The 22,555-nt window shown below is 41.4% G+C and overlaps 1 protein-coding gene across 1 annotated transcript; it reads right to left on the reverse strand.

The window, feature by feature from the left end:
• Positions 1-4,791: 4,791 nt before the first annotated feature.
• Positions 4,792-18,340, reverse strand: tspan13b (tetraspanin 13b). The gene is made up of 6 exons (XM_042506553.2): positions 18,131-18,340; positions 13,768-13,935; positions 11,827-11,907; positions 7,396-7,509; positions 6,978-7,088; positions 4,792-6,182 (listed from the first exon to the last, which is right to left on the reverse strand). Exons 1-6 carry the CDS (start codon positions 18,191-18,193, stop codon positions 6,108-6,110), a joined length of 612 nt encoding a protein of 203 aa, XP_042362487.1. The 5' UTR covers positions 18,194-18,340; the 3' UTR covers positions 4,792-6,107.
• Positions 18,341-22,555: the final 4,215 nt, after the last annotated feature.

The following is a 22,555-nucleotide window of genomic DNA, read 5'->3' on the forward strand; positions in this document are numbered from 1 at the left end:
CATGTCTTCTTTTTTATTTACCAGCAAATAGCAAGGAAGTAAAAGTCAAAATACATGAATAATACACAAAAGGATTACAAGTACTTTAATGTAAAAGGACTTGTGTCACTTGCTGCTACTACTAGTACTGTTAGTGGGACTACTGCACGAGACCGTGCAGTAGTGGAAACATTTTCCCGCTGTGTCCTGTATGACAGGACAACGACCCGCTGCAAATCTGCAGTGTTTCCCTACAATGTTAACGAGACTAGAGACCCCCCGCCGAGCGTTAGCGAGGTTTTGCATAGGACGGCAAAGTACACTGTATCTTTCCCCTTAGGAGGTAGAAGCAAACCGCCCAACCCTCCCAATTTTTCCGGGACACCCCCGTTTTCCCCTGCCCTCTCCCGGTGTCCTCCCGGCGTCCCATCTCTCCCGTATTTTTCCAGATTTAGAGCCCCCGACCACGCGCGTAATCTCCACGGAGACCGAGTGTCAAATCCGCCAAAATATATGAAGAGGTACATTTGACGGAACATCCTGCAGCAGCTGGTTAGTATACTGAAAATGCATAAAATAGTTACTGTTTTAATTTTTATGAAATGTGCCTGAATACAGACTGTCTGCCAGGTGTGTGCGCGCATTTGGATACTAGAGAGCGCCACACATTCCTGTCTGAACCAAAGTAACTGAGCCCAAGTGATTAATATTTTCAAAGACTGACAAAAAGTGTACCTGTTTAAAACAGACATTACACCTGGCTGATCACACAGCTGATCGATAGATCCATCAGAGCAGACTGAGAGCAGCGCAGTGGCAGACCTCTCATCCAGCTGCTCTCTGCTGCTCTCCTTGTTAACAGGGGTGGATTTTGTGATTTGGGGGCCCGGTGCCACAGCCCAACTGTCTTGCTTTGATTTAACCCATTCTCTAAATTGGAGTGATGGTGGGCTGTTGGCAGCTGTAGAAGAAGTTATGCTGTTCTCTAAACACTCAATGTAACTAATATAGACGAGTGCAGGTGATGTAGAAACACTGCAAGCTGTTACTGATACAGCTGAGCTGCATATTGCTAAAGACATACAAATGAATTCACGTTAATGTGTTTTCAGAATCAGACTCAGAAATACTTTATTGATCCCCGCGGGGAAATTGCCTAATTTTGTGAAATTACTGCAGCCTTCAGTGTTAAGACAAGTTTGCAGCTTGCACTTTAACCCTAAAAGGGGAATTCAGTTTACTACATTAACAGAAGGTAAATTCAGTTTGCCTTTAATTTTTACTTCTAATATCAAAGGCAAACTTGTTTTAAGTAATTTCTTTGTCATTTGTAGTTTGTTTTAAAGAGGGAAAAACGTAAATCGTAAACTGGGTTTGGTGTGAAAAAATGGGAGATTTTATTTTTAGGCCATATCGCCCAGCCCTTAGTGTAATACTACATTCTGCTACTGGCTAAAAATATTGAAAATGAATGAAATAGGGCTGAAATAGGGAATATATTTCAGGGTCCGTATAGAGCTATTTTACAGAAAGCGTTTGAGAGCTAAGAGATCAGCCTCAGTACGGCCTAAAGGACACTTGCCACTCACTGAGCTGGTAACATATTCTTAAGAGGAACTAAACCCCACAGTTTTGGCTTGAGTGCCTGCTCTCTGGAATGTGAAAAAAAAGTCTCAAAAATGGGCGGTGCTGGAAGGGGGGCTAATACACGTCTAGCCACCCAATCTAGCCTCCTCTCGATCCACAGCACCCCCCTGGGTTCCACACACACAAAGTAGTCTCTTGGTGAGAGGGCAGTGACGGCAGGGGTGTTGTAGTGGGGGGAAAAGTGGGACTGACTACCCAGGGCCCCAGTGGGGAGGGGGCCCTTAATAGGCCTGAAATAAAAATTATTTTTTTATTTTCATTTTTTTCTCTCTAAGTTATAACTTCAATAGTTAACTAAAATTGTTAACTAATAATAATAGTTAACTAAAAAATAAATGAACATTAAGAATTCCATTCTGGGTTAGGGTTAGGGTAGGAAAAAATGTGGAGTCTCTCAGAAGCCGCTCTCACCCCTACTAGATGCGCAAAATGGTTTAGTCCGCCCTACGCCAGTGGACTGGATTGATCTGTCAGTAATCAGTCACGCGAGAGAGTTAGTGATGTCAGGGTATTAAAAAAGGAAAGAAAGAAAAGAGAAACAAAGGAAGCAAGCTGATGGAAAACAACATTTAACAAGTTTCTTTCAAAAGAAAGGTGGGCACACCTTACACAGTTTAAGAATGGTTTAAGCTAATACCAGCAATTTAGATTCAAGGCAGTCAGCCTGCATGACTCTAACTTGGATTGTGTTTGCATTTTATATAATTAAGCAATATCACACGAGAGGGAGTGACGTTGTGCTCGATTATCTTCGGCGCTCGGACTGCATCCTCAATGATATTTAGCCAATTTCCAGGTGAACTTGCTTAACATATTTGATATCAACGGATTCATTACAATCTCTAGAGTCATATGATATAACTGACTTTGCACTAGCATCAAAAACCTGCTAATGCCCCAAAACACAGTGTATTTAATTTCAAGTACGATTATTTCCATTAGTGTAAGTAAACTAAGAGCTGAGGGGAATAATTCCAATTTTAGGGTCATAGCATTAAGTGTGGCTCAATCTGATTGAAAGTAAACTTTAGTTTTTGGAGGTTTTTCACTTGAGGGGTCAGATTATAACAAATAAGCCTTTGTTATTCAACAAGTCACTTGGCTTCAAATAATCTTGTTTAAAGAGGTGGGCAGTCTGAAGGGCAATATTATGCATGGTAGGCATATACTCATTACTGCTATATCAAGGCAGTCAAATTTGTGATTTATTTGTTTTTTTGTTGGTATTTTCAGTCCAGGTAAACATAAAGGCCTCTAGTGGTTGTAAATTGTCTATTCCAAACTGACAGCAGGGATGTGATGTCAATGTTAAAATGTGTCTCTGTGTTTGTAAAAATAAATATCAGATCTTGCTGAAGAAATGTTAAATTAACTCTTTTGATCCACAAATTTCAGGGGTGTAAAACAAAGTTATATTTATTTATTGCTTTTAATGGGTCATTGTGTAATGCAGCAGTGGTTATAACAATTGTGCAAGGTTGGCTTGGGCCGTGGTGATGGGGCCCAATGAGATATGTTTTCATGGGGCCCAGAATTTCTGGCGACTCCCCTGAGTGACGGCACGGTGAAAGTGGGCTTGGTTTGTGATGAAAGCAGGCACCTGCTACCAGGATCAGCCAGCAACATGCAGTTGTAACAACCTGAAAAAGTGGTTTGGGGTAAAGTTCATCTTTAAAAATATCTGGATGATGTGAGAGCATTTCATTAAGGGAATAGTACTGAGCTGTCAGACTGCATTCTACAGCTGGTTTGTCAAATTTTTCAGGAATAATATCAGTTAATTCTTAAACAGCAGAGTCTTGCCTGTAATAATAACCATGGCCACCACCTTCTCACTTCAATACAGCACATTTCATTTACATCTCATTTCAAGTGTTTTAAACACCTCACTTTCATTTTAAAGCTGCATCACTTTATCTTTTGGCCACCTGGAGGCAGTAAACACGTCTGACACCATCACCTTCTGATGTGTGAGAAGCAGCTTCCTGTTAAAACAGCCAGCAGGCACAGAGCAACATCAGCCTTCAGTTAGAGTCCTGTTTGTGCCCATACAGTTAAGTCCAATATTTATTCATTTTTAATCTCTTTAGCTTTCAAATGCTTCATTAGTAGAGCTTTTTGAATACAAGTAATTATTATGACAGTAATACAGAAAAACTTGTACTTTCCTCAATCTTCATATTGATAGGTAAAAAAAGGTACTTGATGAGCCTCAGTTGATTTTACATATATATAAGTTAAATGACAAGAAAAATCAGAGCAGAGAGGTTCTTGGTACAGCACGCAATGCAGAAACAAAAATGTAGAGTACACAATGTATGTGTAACAATCATATGACTGTATCTGGAGTCTGAACATCCACCAGGTCCTCGTCATACAGTATCATACATACATGCAGACAGTAAGAAACACTATGTCCATGGATGAATCATGCACCTTTATACAGGTATTATTATTCATCATGATATTCACATGCTTTCATTCACTGTCATTTTTCCAGGACAGACATTTTTAAATGTAAATTAAAACACTGCAGGACACTGTTGGCTGTAGCTTGGCTATTTAAAACAGTGGGTTAGTGCAGGATGTCCTGTGTCCAGCTAGTGACGTTATCACTAACCTAATCAGTGGTCTGCAGTGTTTAAACTCCACCCTCCAGCATGGGCTCGGCTTACTGGGAACCTCGACTGAGATGGTGCCAAAAAGATTCCCAGGGGCAGGTTCTATCCACTAAAGGAAAACCAAAAAAAGGAGTTGAGTGGAACCATGCCGTACCATGCAGTTGATACAAGGATTTGCTGTAGAAGGAGGTGTGCAATTAATATGCAAACGCCAGAAACCTGACAGACTAAAGTGAGGGCACCAGAGTTCTCCTATCTCAGCCTGCTGTAATGAAGCACTCTGGGAAGTATGCCAAATAGCTAACAATACCTTTCTTGTTCGTTTGTTATTCAATATGATTAGTTCAGTAAATGTTTGGCAGGGATGAACTGTCACAAATTTAATTATTTTCAGTTTCATATGGACCAGCATATCTGTAAGGAGTAAAAATGACTTTAATTCAAATGAGCTGATGAGGACTCTTATCACAGAGCACCTTGTGTAATCAGCACTGTGTGTGTGTGTGTGTGTGTGTGTGTGTGTGTGTGTGTGTGTGTGTGTTCTCAACATCCTGAATGGGCGGGACCACCCGGCCAGCACTGAAAGCTTCCTGTTGCCAGGTCACTGAGACTCAGCCGAGACTGTTGTCCTGTGGAATGAACTCCACAAAGCAGGAGACCGTGGCTAAAGCTGATTGGTCAGGACTTAAAACCAACACTCTTTTTCCTGTGAGGATCAAATGAGACTGCAGATAATCATAAATACAAAAATTAATTTAGTGTGACCTGGCTTTGTTATGACAGAGGTTTTGATGCTGAGTCACGTCATTTTTTCTTTGTAGAATACTAAGTAACAGGGAATAGTTAACTCTATAGTTCTCAGGCCTGACAGTTTGGTCAGTTAGTCGTACCGATGAAATTTATGAATCATTGCTTATTTGAATCACTTTGCTTGGTTCAGTTAAAACATTTTCAGACATTGCTTTTCTTTTTTTCCCCTCTTTTTTTCTTTTTCTGTCTTTATTTTATTGTTTGTTACCTGTCAAGGGACTACACATATTACACATACGCATATTTAGATTTGTATTTTATACTGATGTTCATTAGTATGTAATGTCCCTTTTAAATAAACATTAAATCAAGTTAGCTGCTCCAGTACGATGCCTTAATAACCTGCTGCTGTGATATATGAATCTTTCAGACGTAAAGCTAATTCACATTTCTTTTCTTCCATCAGTGATTTATTGCGGTTTACAGTACAAAGGCTCAGACAGGTGATTGAAACAACCAGCACAGCAGCTCTTAGACAGCAGCTCATATTTGCAGAAGAGTCATGCAGAAGGCCAAATACACTAAACCCAGCAAGGAGCAACACACACACACACACACACACACACACACACACACACACACACACACAAACAGTATTCATACTTTTAAAATCATGTAATGGTCTCAATATGCAGAGAAGCAGTTGACATCATTGCGTTCGAACAACAGCAAAAGGAATCAAACAGTGTTCAAATTCAACATCAGGCAGGCTGCATAAATACCTATGGAATATACAGCAGACTGCTGTAGACAATATTGCCTCTTTTTTACACCTGCAGGTGCTCAGTGTGCTAAGTGCAGCTTTTCAGACCCTTTTCTTCTGCAGAGCTGTCACACTGTAGACACCATGTGTACTGTTGCTTCACACACAGCCACTTGTTTTTCAGAACACACTTCACTCTTGAAAAAACAAACACTTGTCATTCAAACAGCACTGCTGCAGCAGTCAGTGGAAACACACAGGTCAGTGTTGTATTTACAGGGAAAGCCCACAGCAGGTCCAGAGAGGTGGTGAGGGGACAGTGCAGAGGGGCCCGAGATGCTGCTGTCTCATAGGAAGGCACTGGGGTTGGCTCGGGGGTCCTTCTGGTTCCTGTAGCGATATGTGAGCCACACACCCAGAATCTGACAAAAGAACACAATAACAGTCAGATACGGACAGCAGAACAATACCATCTGTGTATCTCTGTGTTAAAGAATGAATCCTATGAGAAGGCCCCAACACACAGTGTACATGTGCCATGTTAACAACTGTATCACAGAACTCCATTTTTGCCCAAAATCTATCAAACACACATCAATGAGCCATGCTGTCACTAGGTCATGTGCGTCTTAATGACCATAAAAAACAATGTAGCTAACTGGCTGTGAATACATCATTCCTCTGCCCGAAATACACAGGATGCATCCCAAGTCTCTTATTTGACATTTCCCAGAACCACGCTAGAACCAGAAGTCGTTTGGGTGCACCATCTTGACAGCAAGAGCAGCCTTCCCAGGTCCCAAGTCTTTTATCAGCTTTCACACCCCCGATAGGAAATCAGTGACTGACTGGATAGCACAGTGCTGCAGCTTATGGGACTGATCTTTTTTTAAAAATAATAATAATAATAATATTTTTTTTTGTGGCTTTTTGCCTTTTTTGGATAGGACATGGCATCTGACACATCATGTTGTTGTATGATGTGATCAGTGTGCATGTTTGAATGCAGCAAGCATCAATCTTGCACTGTGCCTACCAATATCAATTTTCTACTCAATGTTAGTCAAAAAGCAAATCAGTTTGCTATAACAACATATGACACCCTCTGCAATCAGACCCTCACAGCAGATAAGAAAAAAAAACTCCCCCAAAAAGCTATCCACTGTACTGGTGCTATAATTAAAAAGCATAGCAGTGTCATAGTCATAATGGCTTACCTCAGTGAAGCTGAAAAAGAGTCCGATTCCTCCGACAAAACGGAGAACCTCTCCAGCATGCTCCTGGATCTTCTCTGCGCAGGGCAGACACGAGTGGTTTGGGAAACAAGCCTGCAGGGGAACAGGAGACACAGCTGAAGGGTTATAGCAGTGGTATAGTGGAGGGTCTACTCAGGTAAATTGAGTATACCTGCCTCTTTATGTGGCTGTTTACAGTACACTCACCTATCAGCCAAAAAACACATAGAGTGTCCACCCACTTCCTCTGTTGTAACCCACTCATCTACCAAGTACACTTGATTGAATTTTCCTGCTATTGTCTGTTTATTGTTTGATGAAATCCCAACAAACCATCAATCTTTGTGAACATGCTGAGATGTAACAGAGGCCAGGAAGCATTTCATTCTCTCAAACTCACAGCGTCACAGCTGAGGTCAGGGTCCACCTGTTTGAAGCCGCAGCAGTTGAGGCTCTTCTCCACGTCCCTCTGACTGCTCTTAGAATTATTCCAGCCCACCTCCAGCAGCTGGTCCTGCAGTGCGCATGTGCCCACACACACGCACACGCACACGCACACGCACACACACACACACACACACACACACACACACACACACAAAGTGCTGTTGCCATGAGGGGGGGTACTTGGTTCCCCAGCAGAGGATCAATGTTATTCAGTTCATCTGGAATTATATCATTATATGGAACATAGGTATATAATGACTCAGGGTATTGTAGTCTGAAGTCTGAAGCTTCTCTGTGCTCACCTTAAAATTCACTCTGAAGGTATCTGCAGGATTATGACATCACAAATCACATGCAAAGCACATGAAAGATTTCAAATAGGGGTGAATTCGCTCAAAGTAGGCTATAGACTGCTTTCCCATTGTCTGGAGAGAGGAGCTGTGTACATGGCGCAGCAGTGTGTAGATTGTCTTTGTGTGTGTGCGATGCCACCGACAGGCCAGCAAACAGGTAAACAGCAGAGAGCAGCATGGACAGATGACTGTGAAAACTTTACAGTGGCTACTTCTCTTTATAGCTCTTACTTATTTAGTCTCTTTAAACTCGGTGCAGACTACTTTGGATCCATGTTTGAGCTGCTTAGGAGGAGACAGGGAAATCAGTGACAGCACGTTATTGCATCTCGCCGGTTAAGGAGCTGAAATTAACGTGTTCACCCAGGTGTTGTGTTTCCATTAGAGCTGAAGCTGATAAATGTCTGTGTCTACTGCAGTCATTTGACCCGGGTGTGAATGCCGATTGTACAGTTTCCAAATGCATTAAAAAGCCACATATTAGTGGGTGTTAGTGGCTTTTTTGGAGAGGCACCTGACTGGAGACACAGTGGAGGTTTGCAGTGTAGGCATAATGAGCATGCACAAGAGTCAAATGTTCTAAGCAGCAGAAGTTGAAGAGTGAGGCGGAAGTATGGCAGAAGTAGTGGGATAAAATAAACAGCAATAACTGAGTAAATTTTGAAAGTATTTGAGCAAGATTTTTGAGTTTTGTGGTCTGTTTTGATTTTTCGTTGTTGTTGGAATTGGTGTTTGGCAAAAATGAGGCAAATGTAGCTAACATTTGCAAGTCAGTATTACATACGAAGAAGAAGAATATGAACACGTTATCATCATGGATCTATTAACCGAGCTGCAGGCGAAAGACAGGAGAGGAGGAGGATGCGCTTTAGTGAGTGAGATGAGGTCACTGAGAGGCTCAACACAACACTAGATGGTGTTTTATTTGGAGACAGAACTTGTATAAATGTACATGTATATCCCATCACTTCCTATTGTCATTTAAATAAATTGTTTCACTGGTTTTAAGTGTGTTTTATTCTTTCTATCTTTGAATATATAGGCTACGGGCGGGGTTAGGCAATGGTGGAGTGAGGTTGTGTGGCGGCAGAGCTTCCGATAGTGAAACTCGAAAATTCTCAGAAAAACTCTAAAACTTATTATCCAGAGAACAAGACTACCGAAATGATTGATTAGAAGATGCCAAGGAGTCAGAAAAGTTGAATTAACTCTTCGAAAAGTATGGAGAAAGGTGGAATGGAAGAAACATGTGACGCTCTCTGCACTGAAGTAGATGGCCATCACGAAAAATACGGACCCGAAGAGCAGTGATGCAGAGATCCGTTCAGGCTTCGAAAAACATCAGCAAGGAGATAAGAGGTTTGAAATCAGAAATGAAAGAGGATTGAGGAAACTTTGTGGAGGTACATGAAAACTGATTTGGAAAGTTTCAAGCAAGAAATAAATCAAAGACTCGCTTCACTTATCACTGATCAGCAGCCACAACATGGAAGAGTGACCGAGATCGAGGCGCAGGTGGAAAAGCTGAAAAACTGGGCGCAGGAGGCAAATGATACCCTTTTACTCTCCATTAAACAACAGAAAACCTTGCAAGAAAAGCTCACGGATCTAGAATCTAGATCAAGGAGAAATAACATACGCATCTTTGGAGTACCAGAAGGGACAGAGGGTGAGTCTTTAAACAGAGTTTTTGGAAACCCTGTTTAAACGTGAGCTGGCGTTACCAGAGGACTTCAGTCTGTACATACAGAGAGCCCACCGATCACTCGCGCAGAAACCCGCCGATTGGGCCATTCCGTGACCCAGGAATATAACTCGGCTAAAAGAGTCTTGAAGGAGAGGGACAGTGGCAGCGCAGGGAAGGGACCTGGAGGAGCAACGCTACAGCGGCACTACGGGCAAACGAGAAGCTACAAGAATTTCAAAGATCATCTGTTTAATGTAGTAAGTGTCAAAGTAGGAGAGGGATGAAACCAAACCGGCTGGAATGTTCTATTTCACCTGTATAACCTTATCTGATAGCATGACTGACCTCAGGTTTACAGCAAAGTGACTGTCAGGAGATATCAATGGCCACTTTTCTTTTCTAGTTTAAACGCCGGACTCATTTAGAATGACTGTGACACCCTCTTTGTAGGTTTAAAAGTCATTAAGTTAGGGCCCTCTTTTTATTAGAGGTTTTCCCCCCAATCTGTGCTGTGCTGTATATATATATATATATATATATATATATACATATATATATATATATATATATATATACATACATACATACATATATATATATATATATATATATATATACATACATACATATATATATATATCTATATATATATATATATATATATATGCTGATGCTGTGACCCTGTGACCCTGCCTTTGATTGTGCTTGTGCTGTGGCTGTACTGATACTGTACCCCCCGCTCGCCCTGATCGTGGTCTGGTCCTGGTTGCGCCGATGCTGTGATCTTGCCTTTGGACACCTCCCTATCAACATGTGCATGAGACTCTTATCATTACCCTCAACATCATCATAGAGTGCAATTAATGATTTCACACCTATTATTGAAAAACATATCCTGGCGCTAAGTAAGACTTTGGGATACATAATACCAATGGATACTAAGGTCCTGTTGTTTGGTGCAATTAAAGACGATATGATTCATAAAAGTGACTGGTATGTGTGTAAAATAGTGCTTATTGCCAGTAAGTAAAGTGATTACAAGGAACTGGTACAAATATGAACAAATATGAACTACCAAATCTCAAGCAATGGGTTAACATAATCAAGGAGATCTTCATAATGGATGACCTTTGCATTGAGGTCTAGAGTAGCCAATTTCCTCAGAAAATGGGAGAAATGGACTGTTTATATTAGCGAAGAAATGGACGCTACTCTTGTGGATACCTATGGACAATGATAGACAATGGAAAGGTTGAACCAAGACTATTTTATGGTTGGCCCCACATTGTGTGTTCTTGTTTTATTGTGTCTTGTCTAAAATGTGAAAATTCCTTTAAATAAAGAGTGAAAAAAAAGAATATATAGGCTACATTCAGGGTTTTCCAGTGAGGCATAGCCTATTTACATTGTTCATTAGAAAAAATGTTTCATAATCAAATATTTCACAGCATTTCAAACATTTGAATTGGTGAAGATTTAAGTAACTTCACACTGACTAACTTTATTTTGAGGTGGCATGACTGTATCAAGTCAAGGAATGCAGGAAGAGTTTGCTTGAATTTGAGTTGCGGAAGCTGAAATATTTGCAGCTACGCTTGCTATGGCTTTGTGACTTGAACTCATGAACAGAAAGAAGAGGGGAGGAGTCTAGAGGAAAAAGAGCTGGAGCTGTAGGTGAGCTCTGACACCACTGAAAGGCTGAGTCCTCAGCACACACAAACACCAAGGTTCGTGAACACTGATAGCTCGAACAATTAAGAGCTAACATCTGTACATTTGGTCCATGCTGTTTGAGGCCAATAAATATTGACCACCAAAAAAAGTGTCTAAATCTGTGTAATAACATAACTTAAATTCCCTTAGTGTTCAATACTGCACTGCACTGTGGTTAGTACTGAAGGTGGACATTTCAGGACCTTAGAATGATCTATTCTAATGTTCTATCTGCGCTCTGAGCAGTTCTGAGATATCAAGCTTCTGCTTTGATATTAAGTTTTTTTTTGATCCATATAACAAAAATGATATGAACCTTTTTGTTTTCTAAATAAAAAGTTGAGAAATGCGTAAAACTTTGGGGAAAAAAATCAAATAATGGTAAGAAGTTGTCACAGAATAAGAATATATGAATTACTCCAATAAATACATTTCTAATACCTAATTTTGAAAAAAACTGCAGAGGAATCTTAGAATTCAAGTTGACGATGTGTATGTCTAATATAAAACAGTTACTGACGTTGTCTAGTTATCATTTTATGCACATAAACGCATAAACAACAGGGAAAAGGGTGGATGATTTTTCCTACTAAAAGCTGCTTAAATGAAGACACTGAAGGTTTGCTCTTACCTGTTGCTCTCTGTTGATGGTCAAACAGGCCGTGGAAACAGAGAACTGCACAATAAACACCATGAACAGGATGATCATGTACTGAGCTTCACTGTCAAGGAGCAAAAAAAAATACACACATCATACGTTGTACAGCCTTGCTCACAGCAAGTGGTACTACAGCACTGCATTTGACACTTCCTGTCAGTAGAAAGGTTTGCCAGACTGGGACAGAGCTGCAGGCGTTGCCTCTGCATGACTCTCCACACTGTGAAATACGATCAGCTCTGGATCTTACAGCACATGCATAAATGAGTGCAAATACATTTTCCAAAACACTGAGGTGAAGAGAAGTGTAGGTGAAAAACGGATTGTTTACGGACATACAAGATGCAAAAACTGCTCCAACACGTTTCATTTCTTTACAGAATTCTGAGTTAATACTCAAATAAATGTGTTTTTTCTGTGATGGTAATAACAGTTAAGTGTAAAATATTTAGAGGGTTAAACCTTCCCCGACACATTTCACTTTTCTGGGCCCTGTTCTTCAAATGTGGCTTCACCTATCTAACATTGTTATCAAGTTAAAGTGATCCTGTTTACCTCTCATCCAGATTACTCTGTTCTTTGAACAAAGAGAGGATTGATTTTTTAAACTTGGATTAAGGTGTCTTAGTTTACATGATCAGCATTTATGGCAGCAATCCCTCCTCAGAGTTGAACTATTCCTTTAATGGGGTCGCTGCTTTAAACAGTTCCACATACATTTGAAGCTGTAAAGAACTACATTTCTTTTTCAAATACTGATCCAGTTCAATCATCCGACATTTTCTGGGTGGCGAAATCATCAATTATGTCAAAACTAAAAATACCAGCATGCAGTTGTATGCCTCTGTGCACCAATCAAGTTACACTCACAGTTCACACAAATCTTCCCCCCACAGTTTCAACTTCATCATTATATCTTATTAGACATTTGTGTTACATTTGGGCATATGAGTTTTGAACCAAAATCATGTTTTATGAGGTCACTGTGACCTTGAGCACAAGTTTCACTTCATTGTTTAGTCCAAGTGGATGTTTGTGCTGTGCTTTGGTGTTTTTGAGATATAATTTACACAAGAATGAGATGAACGCAATCTAATCACCTGATCCTTGAGTCCACTCAAACGTTTGTGCCAAATTTGAAGACATTTGCTCTAGGTGGTCTTGAGCTATCACATTTACAAATAATGGAACAGACAAGGTTAAAATGACCTTCCCCTTTGACCTTTTACTACAAACACCTAACCATTTCATCCTTGAGTTTAAGTGCCAAATTTGTGCCAAATTTGAAGAAATCTCCACAAGGTGTTCAGATTATAACACACTTACAAGAATAAGGTGGATGCAAGGTCCCTTTTCCTTGAGATATTGCATTCACAAAATGAGCCAGACAGATAGAATATTTAGCCCAGGACATCAAAGAAACAAAGATTATCTAATGTTTTGTTGTTGGGAAACAAAGCTGAGACTTTGCTTTGCCTCCAGGCCTGCAGTTGATGCTCAGGGCCTTCACTTTACCAAGTAGTTTGGAAGCAAAGAACTTTACTTGGGTCTGGATCGGCTGCAGCATTGATTCACAGACAAAACTAAACCTACACTGTACATTTACTAGCAACACTCACCAGCTCCTGTCTGCTCTGAGCGCAGCCACTGTCACTCTCTGTCTCCTATGTACGTGCTCTCTCTTGACATTCCTTTAAGCAGCTACACTACTCTTGTGAGATATGCACTGTTAACATCCTACAAATTCAGGACTGAAACACCACATGTTTGAAAGTAATATTAAAGAAAATACACATTTCTACAGACAATAAAAACAGAGGCACCAAAAATGATATTTTAGACCCCCCGCTGAATTTCTTAAGTATGGCATTAGAACCCTGATATCAGCCATAGCATGAGCAGTATGGAGGATACGAAGAAGAGCAGGACCTGGTGATGCTTCATGGCCCCGATGAGGCCGGCCAGGGCCACAAAGAAGAGGAAGACGCCCACACCGATGACACCTCCCACCACCTGGAAACTGGAGACCAGACCAAACCACTTTCCCCATGCTGCAATGCCGATCATGAGCAGGCTCACCATCTGCAGAACACAATCACACACACACACACACACACACACACACACACACACACACACACACACACACACACACTTAAGGCCTTGCACACTGAGTTTGTTTTTTTTTTGTTTTGTTTTTTTAGATGCCTTTTTTTTAAATCTGTCATCCAAAAAAAATCACATAGAAACCTTGCACATTGATTCCAATGCAATTTATTGTTCTATTTCTTGCAAATATTCACACTACGAGACACATTTGCTCCCCTTTCCTCTGGATGTTCTTCCCTGGCATTCCCCACCCCTCCCATTATGCACCACAGCTACATGAAGGGACTGAGCGGTCCTCTCTGTCTCCGCACTTTCACTCTCTCTGTCTGTGTGCAGTCCTCATCCGCCTCCCCATCATCATCCTCCACCAGATTATGACTGTCTGACCTGTTAATAGTGACTTACGAGAAGATACTGTGCATGGCGTGCACTCTGTTCCTCTGTCTTGTCACTGATGTGTCCTGCTGACACATTTTCTTCATTGACTCAGAACAATTATTTTCTGTTTCCGTAGTGAAAAGTCGTAGATTGTACCAATACAACTACAACAGAACCACTTTCATAGCTAGCATTGCTAGCTAGCACACTGACTCGATACTAGTAGGTGGAGCTGGAAACATTGCCATATGCTGATTGGTCAATACAGAACTGTCAGTCTTGCTTGGACTACAGTGGACTGTAAACTCTGTTCTTACTTTACAATTATCAATCAACTCTAACTCTACAATGAAAACAGGTTTTGCTGCCTCTTCATCTTAAAAAATGTACCTGAATTTCAGCATGTGAAATGCATTCATAGCCAGTAAAAGGTATGGACTTAGCTTCCATGACATGACCAGGGGCGGCACGGTGGCTTTGTGGTTAGCACTGTTGCCTCACAGCAAGAGGGTCCCTGGTTCGAATCCCGGTTGGAACGGGGTTCGGTCCGGGCGGGGGCCCTTCTGTGTGGAGTTTGCATGTTCTCCCCGTGTCCGCGTGGGTTCTCTCCGGGGTCCCCAGCTTCCTCCCACGGTCCAAAGACATGCAGCTCAGGTTAATTGATGACTCTAAATTGCCCTTAGGTGTGGTTGTGAGTGTGTATGGTTGTTCGTCTATATGTGTCGGCCCTGCGATAGTCTGGCGAACTGTCCAGGGTGTACCCCGCCTTCCGCCCGATGACAGCTGGGATTGGCTCCAGCCCCCCCGCGACCCTTACGAGGACAAGCGGTTACAGAAAATGACTGACTGACTGACATGACCGGATGCTTTGTGGTCTTCCATTCTGAAATCTCCAGCCCAGCATTACAGCCTCACCTTTTTTGTAGCCACAAGTGATCTGAGGACACCATGGACAGACAGCCTGCCACTCAAAGCAGCCCCACCCTTAATTATCGTAAAAGGGTGAGTTATATCTATGTGTTCACCCCCCGTATAGTTGTCATGAATGTCCAAATTAGCTACAAAACCGTTTTTTGTACCAGGCTATAAACATTTTGATTTCTGCTGTCTGCAGTGAAAACAGATCTAGGCTTTCGTAGTTGCCAGTTCTTAAGGTAATGTACCCAAAGTTTTTTCATATTTTCCCCAGCACACTGCATCCTTCCACCTGCTGAAGTGGTTAACAATTACAGAGCTGTCAGAGAGTGAACAGATATGATGACAGAGTCGTCCCTGTGGAGTCCTTATGCTGCTGACCACATTGTTAGATCCACAGCCCTGCAGTCTAAAGCTGCGTTTCTGTCATAGTACCTTTGAAACCAAACATAACACCTATGAACATATACCTAGAGCATAGATCAGAGGAGCGATTCCATTGCAGACAGTGCTCTTACATGTGGACGGGGTTGTTGTCACTCTTGCTGTATTTCCTTGTTCACCTGTGATACAGAGTGAAGTCTGCACCTCGTGTATGGTCCACAGAATGGGGCTGCAGGCTGGAGTGAGTCTCTCACAATAAAATATTTAAAAACAGCAGCTTGTCAGGCAAAAACAGGGGTTTGGTGCTCCGACATGTTTTTTTTTTTCTCCAAGTGAGGATTAGAACATGCAGTTAACACAAAGCAGTCACAATTAGCACGCATTTTTTTAAAAGATATTACTTAATGTATTTGTCATCAAGAGAGACAATAAAATAGATGGAGTGGTCTGATTGAAAATAAGGTATAATGATGGATTCATGTCGTCATCTCATGCATTGAGTAAGATTACAAATAAACATTCCACCTAAAAAGTTGCACTACTCGGCCCAGTGAATGAAATTACTTTTTCTCAGTCTGCTGCTGCTGCTGGAGGCTGCAAACATCCTTTCATTTTATAGTTAGAGTTTACTTATGTATGAAAAACCAGTCACTGTATGAGCAGTAGTTAAAGCAGCCACAGCTCAGCCCTGAGCACCGACTGTTGATTCTCTACTGACCAATCAACAGACTGCAGTGTTTCTAGCTCCACCTTTTAGTACCAGATTAGTGTGCTAAGTACCCCAACAGAGGGGGGACAAAAAATAGGGACGGTTTCGAAGGTACCATCCAACAAGTTTCTACAATGAAAATGCTAAAAAATGCATACTAAAGTGAAGTGAACCATCCTGCTGCTGGAAACCTGTGAGAAGGTTTAAAGGTATGCTATGCAAAAAAAAAACAACAATGTATAGATTCATATTAAAGTAATTCCTTTCCATCACCATTCACAACCCTTCACCCTTAATCTGCAGAGACTCGGCCTTCAGCCTGGATTTTGTTATTTTCTTGTTACTGTGTTTGGGACGCTATTGGGCACAGCACAAAGGTGTGCCAGGACCAGTCTGTCCTGGGACTTCATCAATTAGAAAATCTGCTCCAACAATCTGTAGTTGTTGGAGGTAAAAGGGGACAGATCCTTAGGTACAGGAACCCCACAGGGACCATGTGATTGTGAAATAACCCTGAGACTCTCGCTCAGGTTACAGATGTGCTGGATGTGATGCACAGCTGGGTCACACGCACGCTGAATCCCCTCAGGCTGACGCCATTTGTAGTTCAGGTAAAGCTAATTATTACACAAATGAAGAAGGTGCCTTCCACGGTTAGTCTTTAGAGTACCTGTTCCCCTATGTGCTTCCTCAGACCATGCTGTCTTGCTCAGCTGTGGAGGGATGCTAACACAAGCTATGAAAGATATCTGAACCCTCTCATCAGCTTCAAATCAACTATACAAAGCATTTTGCATAAAGGAGTTGTGCAGATCCCCCAGCTCTTGTATTTCTCTCACTTTTAGAAGAGATTTCTTCATGGCCAGAATGGACGAGACGAATAATTACAGCAACCAATGTCGCTTTCAGTGAACATCGGCAAGTAGGCCATTAGTTTTCTGACACACTTGAGGAAAATATGACCCTCAAATCTGACACTACGGAAGTTTAGTATTAAGCTTTCATAAGTTATTACAGGCTGATAAGGACAGTAGTATCATTATGACATCATCAGTTAGCTTCTTGTCAAATCTCAGCACCAACAGCAAACATCACACAGCTGTCTGACAGGCTCAGTCCCGCTGATGATTACAATCAATGGTGGCTCTTCATAACCGCTGCAGGGATCCACAGCTGGGCCCCTTCTGAGACCCTGCATTTGAACTGCATCATGGAAACTCCACTTGCTTTGCTTGGGGGCCACTTTTGCAAAATGACAGGAGGCCAGGAGCCAGTCACAGCAGCCCTATAGATGTTTGTAGGATTTTAGGACGTTTCAAGGATTTTGTAACATTTCTAGTATTTTAGAACATATTGAGTATCTTTGTGCTCCATTAATATTTCGAGTAGAACTTTGCAGGGGTCATACACCCACGTCTAGCTGTGGTGCAGACAGCAGCGATGACAAGAGCTATCAGAGGTTCAGGCAAAGACACAGGACATCCTCTGATGCCAAAACATGTGATGGAGGGAATTTCCATTTGAACCTTAAAGCTTGTACTTTGCAAATAAACCTATATAAAAGAAACCAGGCTCTTTTTTATTTATTAAAATGTTATATCTAAATAATTGTTTCTGATGGCTGATGATGAGAGCGTCTAATGGCACAGTGGATCATTCATTCTAGCAGAGTCTGACCTCATCAGAGTGCACTGTGTTCACAGGATGGATCAAACAGTGTGTGTGGATATTAGCGGCGGTATAATAATCCATATGGTACAGTGTGCAGCTGTGGATACTCACAACATAGAGGATGTTGAGCGCGCAAAGGGAGTGTTTGGAGCAGGTGAATCCAGCGCAGCCCATCGTGCTTTACAAATAACGGCACAGATCCTCCAAACAGCTGTTCAGATCAATATTCCGCTCCAGAGACAGAAACCAGAGCAGCAGCAGCCCGCAGGAGCAGACGGTCGCTCAGCAGTAGCTCGGACCTGCAGATGCGTCAGTACCACACAGTGCAGCCCGCGAAGACAGGAAGCTAGAGCCAGCCTTCACAATAAAGGCACGTCATTTCTCACTGCCCAAGTATCAGTTTCTATGGTCGCTTCATTACATGAAAACGAATCTAAACACTCAGACATGCTGGTTATTTGCTTAAAGTGAATCACTGATTTCACACTCACAAGGCTATATTGAGTTTTGGACTATTTTCTGAATAATCAGTGAATAAATTATGAGTAGCATATTTATCCTCCAGAATGTAATTACTAGTTGCATCAAGAAACTTGAGAGTAACATGATAGAACCTTCAGCCTGGGGAACCCTAGGCCTTTATTTCAAGTGAATTTGATGTGAAATTATTAGCACACAAAATGTGATAAAAACAAGTTTATAATAACAAACATAGAAAGAATTGTGCAGGAAAGGTCAAGAAACCTGAAGGGGCTTATTAATGGTACATGGTCTGCACTTGTACAGCGTTTTTCTAATCTTTAGACCTCTCAAAGTGCTTTCACACTACATGTCACATTCACCCATTCACACATACAAACACTGGTGGCCAAGATGACCATACACAGTGACACTTGCTACTCAGTAACCATTCATATGCACTCACACTCTGATGGCGCAGCATCAGGAGCAATTTAGAGTTCAGCATCTTGCCTAAGAATACTTTGACATGTTGCCTGGAGGAGCTGGGGATCGAACCACTGACCTTCTGATTACAGAATGACACACTCTACCTCTGAGCCACAGTCGATTACAAATAGTTAAATCACAGTGAAAATCGTTCTAACTAGAATTTACTATCTATTCTCTCCTTAACATGGTAACATAACAAACAATTAAGTAGTTCTAATAATGAAAGACATTTAATGTGCATTTGTTTATTTATAGAGCACAGTAATAACACTGTAACATGCCTCTGCTGTATTAAATCTATTACACCGTGAGGAGGGTCTTTTTATGCTTTCACTAGATCTTTTATCATGACAACACACTTATTCTTTTTACACAGACCTTCATACCACACACCAGTTTACCAGCCGTGACTATAAATACCAGCTTCAGGTGTTCCAGGAGTTTTGCTTTTTTGGGGGGAGGGTTGTTATAATGTTGTTGATCTCATGTTGTTAATGAGAAGAAAAATCGTATGTCACAATATTGAGAAAAATATAACTATAATCTGAAGGTGCCATAGCAAGCAAAATATTTCAGTCAATAAGTCAAGATGTATAAAATGACAACAGATTATTTAACTCATTGTTGCAGTATAATGTATTTACAACCATTGACTGTAGGTGAGGTGAGGTGATAATGTGAAAACTGATATTAAACAGTTTTTTAAGTTGTCTTTCTGTCTCATTTGAATGTTGCAAATACAGCTGGCATCAATGCTAGAATAAACACAGGGTCTTTCAGTCAGTTCAGGATTTATGGATTCATGTTACTTGAAATTCCATGCTTTTATTTTGAAGACGAAATGAAATAAATATCCGGTGTTAGTGTGGTCACCTGTTCTGACCGTGGATGAAGGCCCTGTGACTCAGTGAGGGAGGGCTCCACAGCATCTGGCCCGCTGATTGGACGCAGAGAAGTCCTCTTATTTCCTCTGAACAGCTCCCACAACAAGTAGGAGGCTGAGTAATGTGGTGGTGTGAGTGATTCCTGTCTCATGTTGCTCTCAAACTTCATCCATCATTCATCAGCGACCCTGTTGGCTTCAGGAGAACACAACTTGTTTCTGGGTCACACTGAGACTCCTCTCAGAATACACACACACACCCACATAGACACAGATGCAATAATGATTATTTCAAAAAATAACCGCTATCAGTTCAGGCTGAAAGCCTCCCCATGTGTCCTGCAGGTTTTCCTGGACTAAAGAGTCTGACTTTGCTGGACATTATTTGGATGTTATATCTAAATCCTGATCTGACACTAGAGATTGTCTTCGAGTTTGGATATGGTAGTATGAGTGTTGTCTTTTGCTGTTTGTAAAGGCTGTATTACAGTGAAGTGATGCCATCAGAGCTTATCAGACTGTCCCAGCTGTTCTGTTACAGTTTTTCTCATTTGCTTGAACACGAGGACACAAGACTCTGATGCAAATTCAAAAATGCACTGCAGGAAATCAATGATGCCACCAGCAGCAACATACCCAAGCAAGCAAACCAAAACAAAAACTTTTTTCTACATTGTTGTACTCAATCACGATTTCCCACGTCATTCTTTTTATTCATTACATGAATATAGTTATGAATCTCTAAAGCACCTATGTGAAGCTCCTTTACACAACTCTTCAATCAGCAGTCAGTCCTCAGCATCTAGAAAAACTTGTGCTGATCAGCTTGTTAATGTTATAACTGACATTTTTAACATCACACTCTCACAAGAGACTGTTGCCTCCTACCTCAAGACAACCATCATTGTTCCTGTGCCCAAAAAGGTTGCTGTGTCTAGTCTTAATGACTACCGCCCTGTGGCTCTTACCCCCATCCTGATGAAGTGTTTTGAGAAACTGGTTCTCGCGCACATCAAAGACAACATCCCTGCCAGCCTGCACCCCCACCAGTATGCTTTCAGAACCAACAGATCCACAGAGGACGCCATATCTGCTGCTCTTCACTCAGTCTTCACTCACCTGGAGAATCAGAACAGCTACATCAGGATGCTGTTTGCTGACTTCACTCAGCATTCAACACAATCTCTCCCATGAAACTTAACACTCTGGGCTTCAGTACAACACTCTGCAACTGGATACTGGACTTCCTTACATGCAGACCCCAGAGAGTTAGGATTGGCAGTCTCACCTCCTCTACATTAGTGCTCAACACTGGAGCCCCCCAAGGCTGTGTGCTCAGCCCCCTCATGTTCACACTGTACACCCATGACTGCACTCCCAGACATCAGGAGAACTCTATTATGAAGTATGCGGACGACATTACCATCATCAGCTGTATTACAAACAACGATGAAAGTTCATACCGGGAGGAAATCAACAATCTTGCAGAGTGGTGCACAGAGAACAACCTACTGCTCAACGTCACTAAAACGTCAGCAGCTGATTTAAGAAAGAAGGCAAAGACACAGAATCCTGTCTACATCAGTAGAACTGAGGTGTAGCAGGTGAACAGCTAAAGGTTCCTTGGAATTACTATCACTGAGAACCTATCATGGTTATCACACGTCACCACCCAGGTTAGAAAAGCACAGAAAAGGCTCTACTGCCTACATAAACTTAGGAAGGCTAAATTCCAGAGCAAGATCCTGGTTAACTTCTACAGAGGAGCAATAGAAAGCATACTGACTGGAAACATCACAAACTGACATGGCTCATGCACGGCCCAGGACAGGAAGGCTCTACAGCGGGTGATAAGAACTGCCCAGAACATCACTGGTTCCCATCTACAGATCATCAGTGACCTCGCTGAAGTGAGGTGTCTGCACAGAGCCCAAAGGATACTGAAAGACAGCAGCCACCTCAGCAACAGTCTGTTCACCCTGCTGTCATCTGGAAAAAGATTCAGAAGTATCTGCTGCAGAACCACCAGACTACAGAGCAGCTTCTTTCCCCAAACTGTGACTCCTCAACTCCTCCTTCAACACCAAAAGATGTAGCAGAATTTAGGATCAACTTTAATTTAATTTCTTCTTATACAACGTTTACGAAAAATACCTTGTAATTTGTCTAGTGCAGGTGCTCACTGTAGGTCTTACGAAAATGTCAACAACAGATGCTGGGCACAGAAAAACTGCTGTTGTTTTTAAACTTTCTTCTTTTATTAAATACTCAAAGAGTGTAAAAAGTGCAGGCGCACAGTGCAGCAGGGTTTGTGTTCACTAGAATCACCTCTGGTGAAAAGAATTCAGCTCTTGCTGCAAGCTTCTCTTTTTTAGCACAGTGGCTATTATGAGTATGTCCAGTATGGACACATGATGCAGACATAAAGCACAAATTACTGCAATGTTGATCAGGTTCATATTGACAGCTATATGTCTATATGCTATATGTATTTTATTGTCCATTGTGTAATGATTGACAGAAGGAATTTACTCACTTGACCAAAAGTTGTGTTGATTGATTGAAATATTTGCCTTTGGTAAATGTTTTATATTTTGTGAGTGTGAGAGCATTTTGCAGGCAAAATGTGTCACTTAATTTTAATGTTAATTTTAGTCTGTGTGCAAACTGTTTTAAAAATGCAACCTCTGAGTGGAGCAATG

The sequence above is a fragment of the Plectropomus leopardus genome, chromosome 17 (assembly GCF_026936395.1).
Source record: "Plectropomus leopardus strain MGB_pleo_1.0 chromosome 17, ASM2693639v1, whole genome shotgun sequence".
NCBI lineage: Eukaryota > Metazoa > Chordata > Actinopteri > Perciformes > Serranidae > Plectropomus > Plectropomus leopardus.

Coding starts and splice junctions, on each gene's coding strand:
- tspan13b (XM_042506553.2), bottom strand. CDS start 18,193: ATGGGCTGCGCTGGATTCACCTGCTCCAAACACTCCCTTTGCGCGCTC. Junction 7,510..11,826: donor CCATCAACAGAGAGCAACAG/GTAAGAGCAAAC, acceptor TGCGCACTGCAG/GACCAGCTGCTGGAGGTGGG. Junction 7,089..7,395: donor CTGACCTCAGCTGTGACGCT/GTGAGTTTGAGA, acceptor GTTCCCCTGCAG/GCTTGTTTCCCAAACCACTC.